Source organism: Panthera uncia, assembly GCF_023721935.1.
Source record: "Panthera uncia isolate 11264 chromosome B3 unlocalized genomic scaffold, Puncia_PCG_1.0 HiC_scaffold_1, whole genome shotgun sequence".
NCBI classification, from domain to species: Eukaryota; Metazoa; Chordata; class Mammalia; order Carnivora; family Felidae; genus Panthera; species Panthera uncia.
The window spans coordinates 36,470,679-36,483,340 of NW_026057582.1; the positions used below are offsets into that span (position 1 = coordinate 36,470,679).

The 12,662-nt window shown below is 41.8% G+C and overlaps 1 protein-coding gene across 1 annotated transcript in view; it reads left to right on the plus strand.

Moving 5' to 3' along the window:
• Positions 1-367: 367 nt before the first annotated feature.
• Positions 368-12,662, plus strand: part of PPP2R5E (protein phosphatase 2 regulatory subunit B'epsilon) — a 108,083-nt gene continuing 95,788 nt past the window's right edge. The window contains exons 1-2 of the mRNA XM_049614086.1: positions 368-975; positions 3,205-3,523. Of these exons, the coding sequence (XP_049470043.1) occupies positions 3,212-3,523 (312 nt within the window). The 5' untranslated portion in view covers positions 368-975; positions 3,205-3,211. The remainder of the gene's footprint in view (positions 976-3,204; positions 3,524-12,662) is intronic.

Consider the following 12,662-nt stretch of genomic DNA (forward strand, 5'->3'; position numbering starts at 1 on the left):
CCAGAGAAGCCGCATTGCGTGGAACCCCCCCACCCCACCCCCAACCCATTGATCTATCAGTCGCACACCTCCCGGCTTTCAGGAGCTCCGCACAGGCCTAGCGGCTGTCGTACCCCCCTACTTCAACCTACTCAACCGCCTAGCGGAAGCCGCAGCGGCGCGGCCGGAGCTCGCGGCTGCATCCGGGTCCTTCTCGCCTCAGCCCAATCCTCGGCCTCGTCTCTTCCCACCCTCCTGATTCTCCGCCCCCCCCGCCGCCAATCCCAGATCTGCTCTCAGTCGAACCTGCTGGCCTGGGAGTGAAGGCGGAGGCAGGCCAATGAGGATTCGCTTCCCGTTTGAAGCCTCCAGTGAGTGGGCGCCGGAGGCGGGCGCTGTTGGCCAGAAGGTTCGGTTGCGCGTGTGCCATGGACTCAGCCGCCCGGTGATATTGACAATAGGAGAGAGAAAGGGGCATTGACTGGGACCCACCGCGGGTACCAAAGGGCGGCTCTGGCAGCGGCGGCTCCAGCTCCAGCGGCTCCTCCTCCTTCTCCTTCCTTCTCCTGCTGCCGCTGCGGATCCAGTCTTCCTCCCTCCCTTCCCCCCCTCCCCACGTCGTCGCCGTCGCCGCCGGGTCCGGGGCAACGAGCAGAGGCGCCGCCCGCCGGGAATGTGAGCGAGGAGCCACCGGCTGAGCCGCTACGGGGTCGGTGCCGATTTGATGGGACGGGCCCGCGGGGGAGGATCGTGAGGCCGCCGCCGCCGCCGCCGGAGCGCTGAGGTTCAGGTCCGGCCGTGAGGCCTAGAGGCGCCGCCGCCGCGGAACCGGAGGGACGCCGCGCCGGACAGCCGTCGCCCCGGGCTCCCTGCCGCTGTCCGGACCTCCCCCCGCACGTCCCGGTCCCGCCACCCGCCCCCGCTGCGGCCCTCTCGCAGGTCTCCCGCCCCTCGAAACCACAGATCATCTTCGGATTCTTCCCCAGAAGCTTCAAGGTAACTTCGTCCCTCCAGCACCTCGGCTCGCCGCTTCCTTTCCTCTTCCCTGTCCTGAGGAACCTGCAGGACACTGGTCTCTGGAAGGCCTGGCCGGGGCAGGCGAGGGGTGCGGTGGGGTGGGGTGCGGGAGAGGAAGCGCCCGTCCCACTTGTCCGATTTACCTGCAAATGCTTGTGATGATGCTTCCCATTCACTCTACCCTCCTCCCTCCTTTTCCCCTCACCTTCCGGCATTGGAGGCATATTCTTGTCCCCCTTTATCCGCTGACGGGGGGCGGGGAAACACGGGGGGGGGGGATTGATGTAGTGTGGAGGGTTCAGTAACAGCTTATCTTCTCCAGGGCTTGGGCGGGTGGGGTGGGGTGGGGTGGGAGCAAAGAGTAATTTAGCATCCTCACAAGGAAACCCATTCCCTGTCTTTCTCCTCCACCCTGGTACCCCCTTCCACACCGCCCCCCCCCCCAACGGCTTGGATTATCCTGAACCCTGGAAATGCCCCGTGCTCGCTGCTTAGATGACGATAACGCTTCAGACGTCCTGGTCCAGGGCAAAACCTGTTTCCCCGGGCTTTGCACGGACCCACAGCTACTGCAAGTTCAGTTCTGCAGAGCTTTAGGGTTGAGATCCTTGACGTTTATTCTGGGCCGCGGGCAGAAGGGGCAGATGAAGAAAAAAAAAAAAAAAAAAAAAAAATACTAGCAATAAATCATCTTTAGAGATGGGAGGTGAGGAATAAAAACGAGACAAAAAGAGTGATGGAGGAACAGGATTTACTGAAATCTTGCATTGTTAGGGTTAAGTGAAATTTAAATAATTCACATACCAGATTGGAAAAGCTGCCCCTAAATTTACAACATACAAATGTGATGTGGAGCTTCTTGCTGATGCAGTCATTGTGAGAAATTTTAAGTAATCTTACTTCTTCTATAGTCATTCATAGCTTGCAATTCCATTTTGAATCTGTCACATTTTATTTACGGTTAAATTAGATAGATTTCTAAAAACTTTTTTAAGAAAGACAACCTAACGACTTCAAAAATTCCAAACCTCAAGATCCTGTGGTTTTATTTGTTTTCTGTTTATGTTTTTGTTATTTTTACCTTGTCGGAATCCATATAATCCAGATAACTTTTTATTCTTACATGTTCAGGAAGAAACTCCCTTACTCTTTTATTTAGAGGTTAAAAAACACTTGTCTTATGTATTGGAATGACAGGTGAGTAATTACATTTCAGTATTTCCCCCATATGCATTAATTTTATTCAAGTCTGCCATTAATCTTGAATGGAGCCTCAGTGCCACGGAAATGATGGCATCTGTTTAAATTGGAATATGAAATTGAGCTTACGGCTTGTGACTTTTAGGAAATAGCCTTCATTTTAATAATTTGAGAGGTTTAAAATCTCAAAGAACTGTTCAGTTCTCTCAGTTTGATGGAATGAAAACTAGTATTTGATGATGAACTTAAAGGGAACTCAACTTGGTTGTGTAAGTAGGGTGTGAATTTATGTTTTCATTTCATCTTTGGTGCACGACTTCATCATAATTTTGTGTATTAAGCTTTATTAACTTAAGATGGCTTCATTCAAAAAGAAGACTTCTTTGAAATGCTTTTAATTATGCCCTTTATGTGTTCTGTTTACAGTAATCTAACCTGTCCTCATTTGTGGTGTGGTATAGTTTATCATAGCTAACACAGCACATTGCATTAAAAGTCATGTCTAGATAGTTTCAGCAGTTGTAAATTTCACTTTGCTGTGATACATTGGTGTAGATTCTTGAAGTACATTAAGGGTTTTAACTCCAGAACCCATTCATAATATTAAATATCTTGTGAAAATGTATCGATGGAAGTTTTCCAGTGGCAGAGTAGCTCTAAAATTACTTCAGGAATCTCAAGATGAGAAGAGCTTTGCAGTTAGAAGATGAATAGATGGCTGAGAAGAGTTCTTCAGGTATAAATGAGCATCTTTAATGCTTATCAGAGTGGCAGCAGCCCAGCGCATTAGAACTATAATATTGCTTATGTGGTACTTCTGTTACTTCTGTTTTTTCCAAAATCTCATGTCCCCGTTGAACGTACGACTTTTCTTGATTGATGTTATTTGCTTTCTTCATCACATAATCCCGTTTTCATGAATATTGTATATGGGGGTTTTAGAATTTGTATAATTCACACGTATGCTTCCACCCTGGGGATATGTTTATGATGCCTCTTTCTCTTCAGTAGGGATATGTCCTCAGCACCAACTACTCCTCCATCAGTGGATAAAGTAGACGGATTTTCTCGGAAGTCCGTCAGAAAAGCCAGACAGAAGAGGTCGCAAAGTTCCTCACAGTTTAGGTCTCAAGGCAAGCCTATTGAGTTAACACCTCTGCCGCTGCTAAAAGGTAAGGCTCGTGACCAGGTGATGGATTCCTTTCCAGTTGATCTTTTTGTATCCATATATATAATTTTCTTTTCGTGGTATTTCATATTTGTTAAAGTTATGTGTTGCACATTGAAGGGATGGGAGATTTCAGACACGTTGAAGTTACAGCCTTTTTAAAGGGCTCAACTTTAATATAAATAGCTGTGGACACATGAAAAGAAACTTACTATCAGGAGGATCTTTTACACTGATAAATAGAAAACCTGAATGCCAGAGAAACCCGAAGAGGCCTAGGTCTGTGTTTTTCATTTTTTTTCTTCTGTTGACATTTAGATACATACATCATATGTGATAACAGCTACATATTGTACAGTTTTAGTCACAACACGTAGACCTAGTAGAGAGGAGATGGTACCGTTAACTTATGTGTAGAAAATGATGTTTGGGGGTGCCTGGGTGGCTCGGTCGGTTGAGTGTCCGACTTCGGCTCAGGTCATGATCTCGCGGTCCGTGAGTTCGAGCCCCGCGTCGGGCTCTGTGCTGACAGCTCAGAGCCTGGAGCCTGTTTCAGATTCTGTGTCTCCCTCTCTCTGTGACCCTCCCCCGTTCATGCTCTGTCTCTCTCTGTCTCAAAAATAAATAAAAACGTTAAAAAAAAAAAATTTAAAATAAAAAAAGAAAATGATGTTTGAGAGAATTCGGTTTTAAAAATCAAGAAAAAAATGGTCAGTTAGTAATTGCTTCCATGCATTCTTGTTTTCAGATAGTACAAATAGGAAACATGACGATCATACTTGTTCAATACTACTTTTCTCTTTCCTTTGGAATGAATTCATATTTTAATATGAAACTGCTTTTCCTGAATGGACTTTTCAATTTTTGTTTGGGTATGTGGATACTTTTTTTTTGTGCCTTTTAATTTCCATCTGTTTGCTTGATGTTTATGAACAGGCGTGTTTGAAGTGCATCAGAACACAGCATTTATAGCATGGGAACTATCAGAATCTACCTCTGAAGGTTGATCTGTTTGCTGAACACTTGAGAGTGAGGAGAGAGGGAGCACGAACAACATAGTGTACTTTTGTGGCTCAGAGGAAGTCAGAAAACCTGGTGTGCTAGTTCATTAATGAACATTTACTTCTGTAACAAGTTTGTGAAATTAGAAGGTATTATAAGAAAAACTGGAGATCGATTAGAAAAGGTCCTCAAAACGTAGCCTAGGATATTTCAGGCTTCTGTTTTTCCCCATGTGAGCTTTTTTTTTTTTTTTAAGTTTATTTATTTATTTTGAGAGAGACAAGAGAGAGTGAGTGGGGGAGAGGGGGTAGCGAGAGAGGGAGAATCTCAAGCAGGCACTGTGCTGTCAGCACAGACTCCTATGTGGAACTCTAACTTACAAAACTGTGAGAACATGACCTGAGCAGAGAAATCAAGAGTTCAACGCTCAACTGGCTAAGCCACCCAGGTGTCCCCTCCCCCCCCCCTTCTTTTTTCTTAAGGAGGGGAGAGTTGTAACTCAGATTCTCATGTTTGTACTTGAAACTGGTGGAGACTAAATGAATTCTGATGACTATAAAGATGATGTATCTACTAGTTCCTAAAGATGAGCTCTTATGAGTCTGATGGGGGAGAAAATTTTAAGCTAAAGGTTTTGCTAAAATGGGGAAGTCTTTCCGAGATTTTAGAAGAACAAGGAAAAACTGTAGAAATAAAACTAATCATGCTTGAAATACAAAGTTGAGAGGTGCATGGATTCCTTAGTAATGTATTTAATCTGAACTAGACATATAATAGCAATTAGCATCTTTATCTGGCAAGGGACTTTTTTCTGAGGAAGTAGATTAAACTTTTTTAGGTTTAGAAAGAATTTTAAACTTTATTGTTATACTCATTTCTTGGGGCTTATGGTAAATATTTAAATTAGAACTGAATTGACCACTCGTTGGTTTTGTGGGTAGTGAAGAGGCATGCGTGAGAAGAAGTTGACACATTTTAATATTTTGTTACTCGTTTTATTGTGGTAAAATACACCTAACAAAACATTGACCGCCGTGGCTATTTTTAAGTATGCGTTAAGTGTGACAGTTAGTACATTCATGTTGTGTGCATCCATCACCACCATCCTTCTCCGGAACTTTTTTGTTTTCCCCAACTGAAGCTGTGTCCCTTAGGGGCACCTGGGTGGCTCAGTCGGTTAAACGTCCGACTTCAGCTCAGGTCGTGATCTCACAGCTCGTGAGTTCGAGCCCCGCGTCGGGCTCTGTGCTGACAGCTCAGAGCCTGGAGCCTGCTTCCGATTTTGTGTCTTCCTCTGTCTCTGCCTCTTCCCTGTCCAAGCTCTGTCTCTCTCTGTCTCAAAAATAAATAAAACATTAAAAAAGAAAAAAAAAGAAACTGTATCCATTAAACACTAACTCCCCATTCTCCCCTCCCCTCAGCCCCTTGGTGAGTAACCACCATTCTACTTTCTGTCTTTGTAAATTTGCCTCCCCTAGGCAGCTCATATAAGTAGAATCATATAATATTTGTCTTTTTGTCACTGGCTTATTTTACTTAGCCTGCTGTCCTCAAGATTCACCCATGGTGTAGCACGTGTTAGAATTTCCTTCCTTTTAAGGCTGAATAATATTCCACTGTGTGTATATGCCGTCAGTGGACACTTGGATCATTTCCATCTTTTGGTTGTTGTGAATGCTGCTATGAACATGGGTGTACAAGTGTTTTCTTGAGCCCATGCTTTCACTTGCTCTGGGTACATGCCCAGAAGTGGAATTGCTGGATCATATATTTAATTTTTGGAGGAATTGCCAGACTGTTTTCCACAGCAGCTGTACCATTTTACGTTCTTACCATCAATGCACAAGAGTTGCAATTTCTCCGTATCCTCACCAGCATGTTATTTTTTGTTGTTTTTTTGTTTTCGATAATAGCCATCATGATGTGTGTGAAGTGGCATTTCATTGTGGTTTTGATTTGCATTTCCTTTATGGCTAATGAATGATGTGGAACATCTTTTCATGTGCTTATTGGCTATTTGTCTATCCTTTTCTCATTTTTAAAGTGAAGTCTGGTCATATTGAAAAATTTCCAAGAGCTCTGCTCTCCAAGAATGGAATTTTTGTGAACTTGTGTATTTTGCCAGTGTGGGAGAATTGGAGAGTAACAGGACCATACAGTATTAGATACAGCCACAGCTTACTTCCAGACGGACTAAAAGCGATTCTTGTGTAGTAATCATGTAATGGGGAAACATTCTGGAAAGCATCCCACAAATTAGATTTCCGTATCTATAGAACAACAAAGAAGTATGGTCAGATACAGACTTCAGAAATGTTCCTGATTTTTATAAAATGCTCCTGATTTTTATTCCAAGTTTGTTAAATGACATTTGATTGTCTTGTAATGGATTGAATTTTATTTGTGGGTTGTCTTCTCACCAACTTTAGGAAGTAATTTATGGAATGTAAAGAAAATATAGGAGGAATTTCTTTTTCTTTTTCTTTTTTTTTTTTTTTTTACCATTTCCTTAGGAGAAACCAGAGTAAATTATGTGTGCCTACCAAAGGATAGTTACTGATTTAATTCTGTAGTATTGCTTTGACCACATTGGAAGGTTTGACTTAATTTTATTTGGTGGTATAATATAAATGGCAGTTGGATTTTGTGGGTTGCATTGTAGAATAAAATAAAAATCCTGTCCTCAAGATCTTTAATTTTAGGGGAGTTTGAAAATGGAAATCGTGTAATTTTGTTAGTCATCCTTTAAAAATGTAATTTTGAGAACTCACACATTAGGCGTTCATTAATGATCACTTGTTTTGCGTGTATGCATTATCAGAATGGTTATTATATGCATCGTATTTGACTGACTTGTAAGTAATACTGCCATTAACTCTTAGCGTTGTAATATTTATTTATTTTTTGGGAGAGCTCAAGCAGGGGAGGGGCAGAGAGAGAGAGAGACAGAGGATCCAAAGTGGGTTCTGTACTGACGGGCTGACAGCCGCAAGCCCGATGTGGGGCTCAGACTCCTGAACTGGGATATCATGACCTGAGCCAAAGTCAGGTGCTTAACCAACTGAGCTACCCAGGTGCCCCAACTCTTAGTGTTTTAAATTTTTTTTTTTTTTCAACGTTTTTTATTTTTGGGACAGAGAGAGACAGAGCATGAACGGGGGAGGGGCAGAGAGAGAGGGAGACACAGAATCGGAAACAGGCTCCAGGCTCCGAGCCATCAGCCCAGAGCCTGACGCGGGGCTCGAACTCACGGACCGCGAGATCGTGACCTGGCTGAAGTCGGACACTTAACTGACTGCGCCACCCAGGCGCCCCTACTCTTAGTGTTTTAAAAAAGTCTCTTCACTTGCAGAACTGTAACAAAGCGAAAGGAAAGTTTCATCTATTTTGCCTCTTTTCCAACAGGTGGGGTTTTCAAATTTATATCAATGATGTTATTTTCTACAGAAAACAATGCCGGCATGTTTTTCTGTATATATGCGTGATAAGTTCCCCGGCTTTTCCTCCGCTGTTTGTAGTGACATTGTAGAATAAGCCTTTGAAATAGAGACATTTGAATTTTCTCCCTCTTTACAGACTTCTGAAAATGTCTGCAGAGAGTCCTAAAGTTTTTGAACTTGAAGGACCCTTACTCAAGGGAAATTCAGTGAAGGTTTTAGTGCCTTTGTGCTTGATAAGAAGGTAAAGACTTGGACGCTTTCCTTGTGCCTACACGGCATGACACGAAGCAAGCTTTGATGGTTATCTGTCTCAATAAGGATGGTTAAACTAAACAGGTCGGGGATAGACACGCACATTTACAATAATATTATAATTAGTAGTAGCAACAGTAGGTACTACCTGGTTGGGTGATTTGTTCTCTCCCCACCCCATCCTCCTCCCGTGCCCTGTTTCCTTTTTTGACTTTAAAAGATTACATAAGTTTAGATTTGAGTGAAATGTTTTTGAAAAGTACTGCCTCTTTGAAGATGGGGTTATAATGAGAATGACGTCATCATTTCTAGTCTCATAATTCGTTATACGTTTTTGAGGCGTTTTGCTAATAGTTTGGACCTTCAGTATTAATCATTCCAAAAACTATAGCGACTTGAACGTTTCAGCAGAAATTCTGCCTCTTGGTGTTAAAACTTTTACATTGGTAACATTGTGTTTCTACAACATTCTTTCTTTAATTAAAAATCTTTTTTTTTTTTTTTTAAGCTCTAGGCTTGTGATTCAGCTTACATTTTTATTTTTGAGGGTGACAGTCTGTGAGGACTTTATTCAAAAGTTTGTTTTATTTACTTAGAGAGAGTGGTTGTGTGGGTGTGTGAGTGGGGGAGGGGCAGAGAGTGAGGGAGAGAGAGAATCCCAAACAGGCTCCGTACTGTCTGTGCAGAGCCTGATACAAGACTCAATCTCACAAACCATGAGATCATGACCTGAGCCCAAATCAAGAGTCGGATGCTTAACGGACTGAGCCACCCAGGGGCCCTAAGGACTTTAAAAATCCCAATTTAAAACTAGTTTTTGTGGGGGCGCTTGGGTGGCTTAGTCAGTTGAGCGTCTGACTTCAGCTCAGGTCATGATCTCACGGTCTGTGGGTTCGAGCCCCGCGTCAGGCTCTGTGCCGACAGCTCAGAGCCTGGAGCCTGTTCAGATTCTGTGTCTCCCTCTCTCTCTCTGACCCTCCCCCGTTCATGCTCTGTCTCTCTCTGTCTCAAAAAACTAAGTATTAAAAAAAAATTAAGAAAAAAACTAGTTTTTGTGCTTTTCTAATTTTTGGATAGGCTGATTCTTTTTCATCCATATGTGCTTTGTGTAGTGTAAAGAAGGAATAGGCAGAAATAGTTCTCGATTTTTATAATGGGTTAGTGCCCTAAAGCGTATTTATAATGAGACTAGTTTCTTAAGGAATAGCGTCCTTTATTTTAGTGTTTACCATCTTTCTTGTACTGTGCAGTGTCCCATGGGGAAAGTACTTGGGCTTTGCCACCTGCCAGAGTCCTAGCTCACTCACAACTTGTGTTGTCTGGGGGCAAGTATGTCAACTCCTGAAGGCCTTGGTTTTCTTGTCAGTCAAAGGGGGATGATGATAATAATCAAGAGCTGTGGCAGTGCCACATTCAGTAAATACTAGCTGTTGTTATTTAACTGGGATTTGAGAAGTTAAAATGTGAAAAGTGTGGAATTATTTCACTTTTTATATTTTTTCAGCAAAAAGTTGGATTGGAAATTTCTCAGAAAATTATGAAACAAGACCATAGTTTTGCAGTGATGAACCTTTTCCACCAAAAAATTGGAAGAAACCGTTTACCAATGTATTGAATTTGGTAGACTGGTTATTTTAAACACCTTTGATTGGAGATTTTCACCTAATGCATTGGTATCCTGCTCCATTTTTTAGCGTAATGCTTTTATTTTTAATGTATTCATTTTTTGAATAGATAATACATAATACAATTACATGGTTCAACTCTCAAAAAATACACAAGGATATATAGTGAAAAATCTTCTTCCTGATTTGGTTCTTCCACTCGCCCTTCCCTGAAGCAACCAGTCATGATATTCTTCTATAGAAGGTATAGACATTCTTAAACCCTTGATTGAATGTGAAATGTGTTTTGCAGCCTGAAATTATATGCACATTTTGTATGAGTATGTCCATTGTTTAAATGGAAGGATTCTGTTATATTTTTCAGATTCTCAAAGGGGTTTTTGAATCAAAAAAGGTTAAGAACCATTGATCTAGTTTGTATCTTAGATTAATGATGCATGTTCTTTAGACAACTAAATTGTGGTGTGTGTGTGTGTGTGTGTGTGTGTGTGTGTGTGTGTGTGGTTTAAAGAAATAATCATAAGCTTCCCTTTTAAAGTGGAAGCATGTCTGTAAGTTAATAGGTGTTAACGTTCAGCTTCGCAGCCTTTGAGACAATGTGGCAATGTTTTTCTTTTGGGGAAGAAATTACAAGATCTTGCAGAAAACCGAGTGTCAGTTGCACTGTTTTCATGTGTGAAAGATGATATACTCAATTGTAGTGAGGAGGTATTTCATTCGCTCTTTAGGGAGAAATATTTTTTCTTTACCTAATAGTTTATAGCATAGAGAAAATTCCCGTACAGAGTTGTACGTGGGCCAAAAGATATTAACAGTAAGCAGGGGCACCGGCGTGGCTCAATTGGATAAGCATCTGACTTTAGCTTAGGTCATGATCTCATGGTTCTTGAGTTCGAGCCCTGTGTCGGGATTTGTGCTGACGGCTCAGAGCCTGGAGCCTGTTTCAGATTCTGTGTCTCCCTCCCTCTCTGTCCCTCCCCCACTCATGCTCTGTCTCTCTCATAAATAAACTTAAAAAAAATAAGCATACCTGATTTATTAATCGTTGAAAAGTAGGATAGCAAGGTGCCTGGTTGGCTTAGTCGATTAAACATCCGACTTCAGCTCAGGTCATGATCTCACCGTCCGTGAGTTTGAGCCCCGCGTCAGGCTCTGTGCTGACAGCTCAGAGCCTGGAACCTCCTTCAGATTCTGTGTCTCCCTCGCTCTCTGCCCCTCCCCCACTCACTCTCTCTCTCTCTCTCTCTCTCTGCCTCTCAAAAATGAATAAACATTAAAAAAATTTTTTTAAAAAGTAGGATAGCAAGTTACATTCATATCACATTCTTTTTGAGTGTGATAATTACTGTGTAGTTCTTAACCTTGGGTTCATGGATTTCTGGTTGGGGATAGGATGTGTGCATCATGAATGGACTTTGGGGTTCTTTTTTTAATGTTTATTTTTGAGAGAGAGTGCATAAGCAGGGGAAGGGGCAGAGAGAGAGGGGACAGAGGATCTGAAGTGGGTCTCGGTGCTGATAGCAGTGAGCCCAATGCGGGGCTCGAACTCATGAACCGCGAGATCATGACCTGAGCCAAAGTTGGACACTCAATTGACTGAGCCACCTGGGTGCTCTGGGCTTTAAGTTTCTAAGACCCTCCCAAAATTAATGTAAAGTTTCTGTGAGTGTGCATTTTGTTTTAGAACAGAGTTCACTGCTTTCCTCAGATTGTGGAGGATTTAGCCCTACCATTCTTGCTCTTTCCTCATAGGTAAGAGCTTTGGAGTTAGACTAAAAGACTGGGAATTGTTAATATTTTCTGAGTATTACATTAGCTGTACGTGTAAACATATGCTTTATACACTTAACACTAGACGTGATAAGCTACAAACAGAAGTCATCATAACGTGGATCTCTGCAGGATATAACCCAGCCCAGGCATAAAATATTGAGGTGCCAAATGAATCTTCTCATAAGGTGAAGCGGCCTTTTGTACCTAGAACTTTCTTCCCCCGACTTCGTGTCATTCTTCAAATTTCATCTCACATGGAACCTTCTTAGGGATCATCCTTCCTGACTCTTAAGACTGATCTTCTTTGAAGTTGCTGTCAGTTTGTTGTTTCTTGTTTTACATTTATAATCTGAAATTATTTTTTGTTAGTTGGTTCACTTGTATGTTATCTGTTTCTCCTCCCGCATTAGAATAGAATCTTCAGTGTAGAAACCTTGTTTTTCTTATCTCCAGGGCTTAGATCTGTGCCTAGTACATAGCCGGCCTTTGATAAATATTTGTTAGCAAATTAATGAACATTGTTAGTTGACATTTCAGTTGTTAGTAATGGTAGTATAGGCATTTGTTTTTTCTTCCTTAAGTACTAAATTATTTTCCCCGCAAATCCAACTCATGCAGATTTTGTGTTAGCTTTTAATTTATACAAAGTCATAGACTTGTTTAATGAAGACTTTTTATTTTTAAAGGGTCAAATTGCCGAGTGTTCTCTTAAAATCCTGAGTGAGGCTTTGTACTTTGATATTTATGCATGTTTCAGGTTAGGAACAGAAGTAGTATCTGGTGAAGGGAGGATGGAGTGGATTTTAACGTATGACATACTTTGAGTGGTTTCTTTTACTTGGAGGATTCATCACTTGCGTGTTACAGCAAGTGCTAAATACAGTGGAATGCCTTTTTTCTGCTGATGTTTGAGGACTGAAGTATGGGCTAATCAAATCACCAGCCTTTCTTTCTTTACATAGTTTAAGAGGGAGTAGCATATCTGAATATCATAATGGATTTTCAGAGCAGGGTTTTATGGTCAAATTTCCTCATCGTTCAAACTTTTATTTTGTAATAATGTTAGCTCTTAATATTAGATGTTGTAGTGCTTACAAAAGAACAGTAAAGTTTCTAGGTAGTTCTAAAATGCTGGCTAGGGTAGTTCTTTGGTTTGTTTGCACATGACGCCATGATGTCCTTTTCTACTACTTAAAAATACTTGTC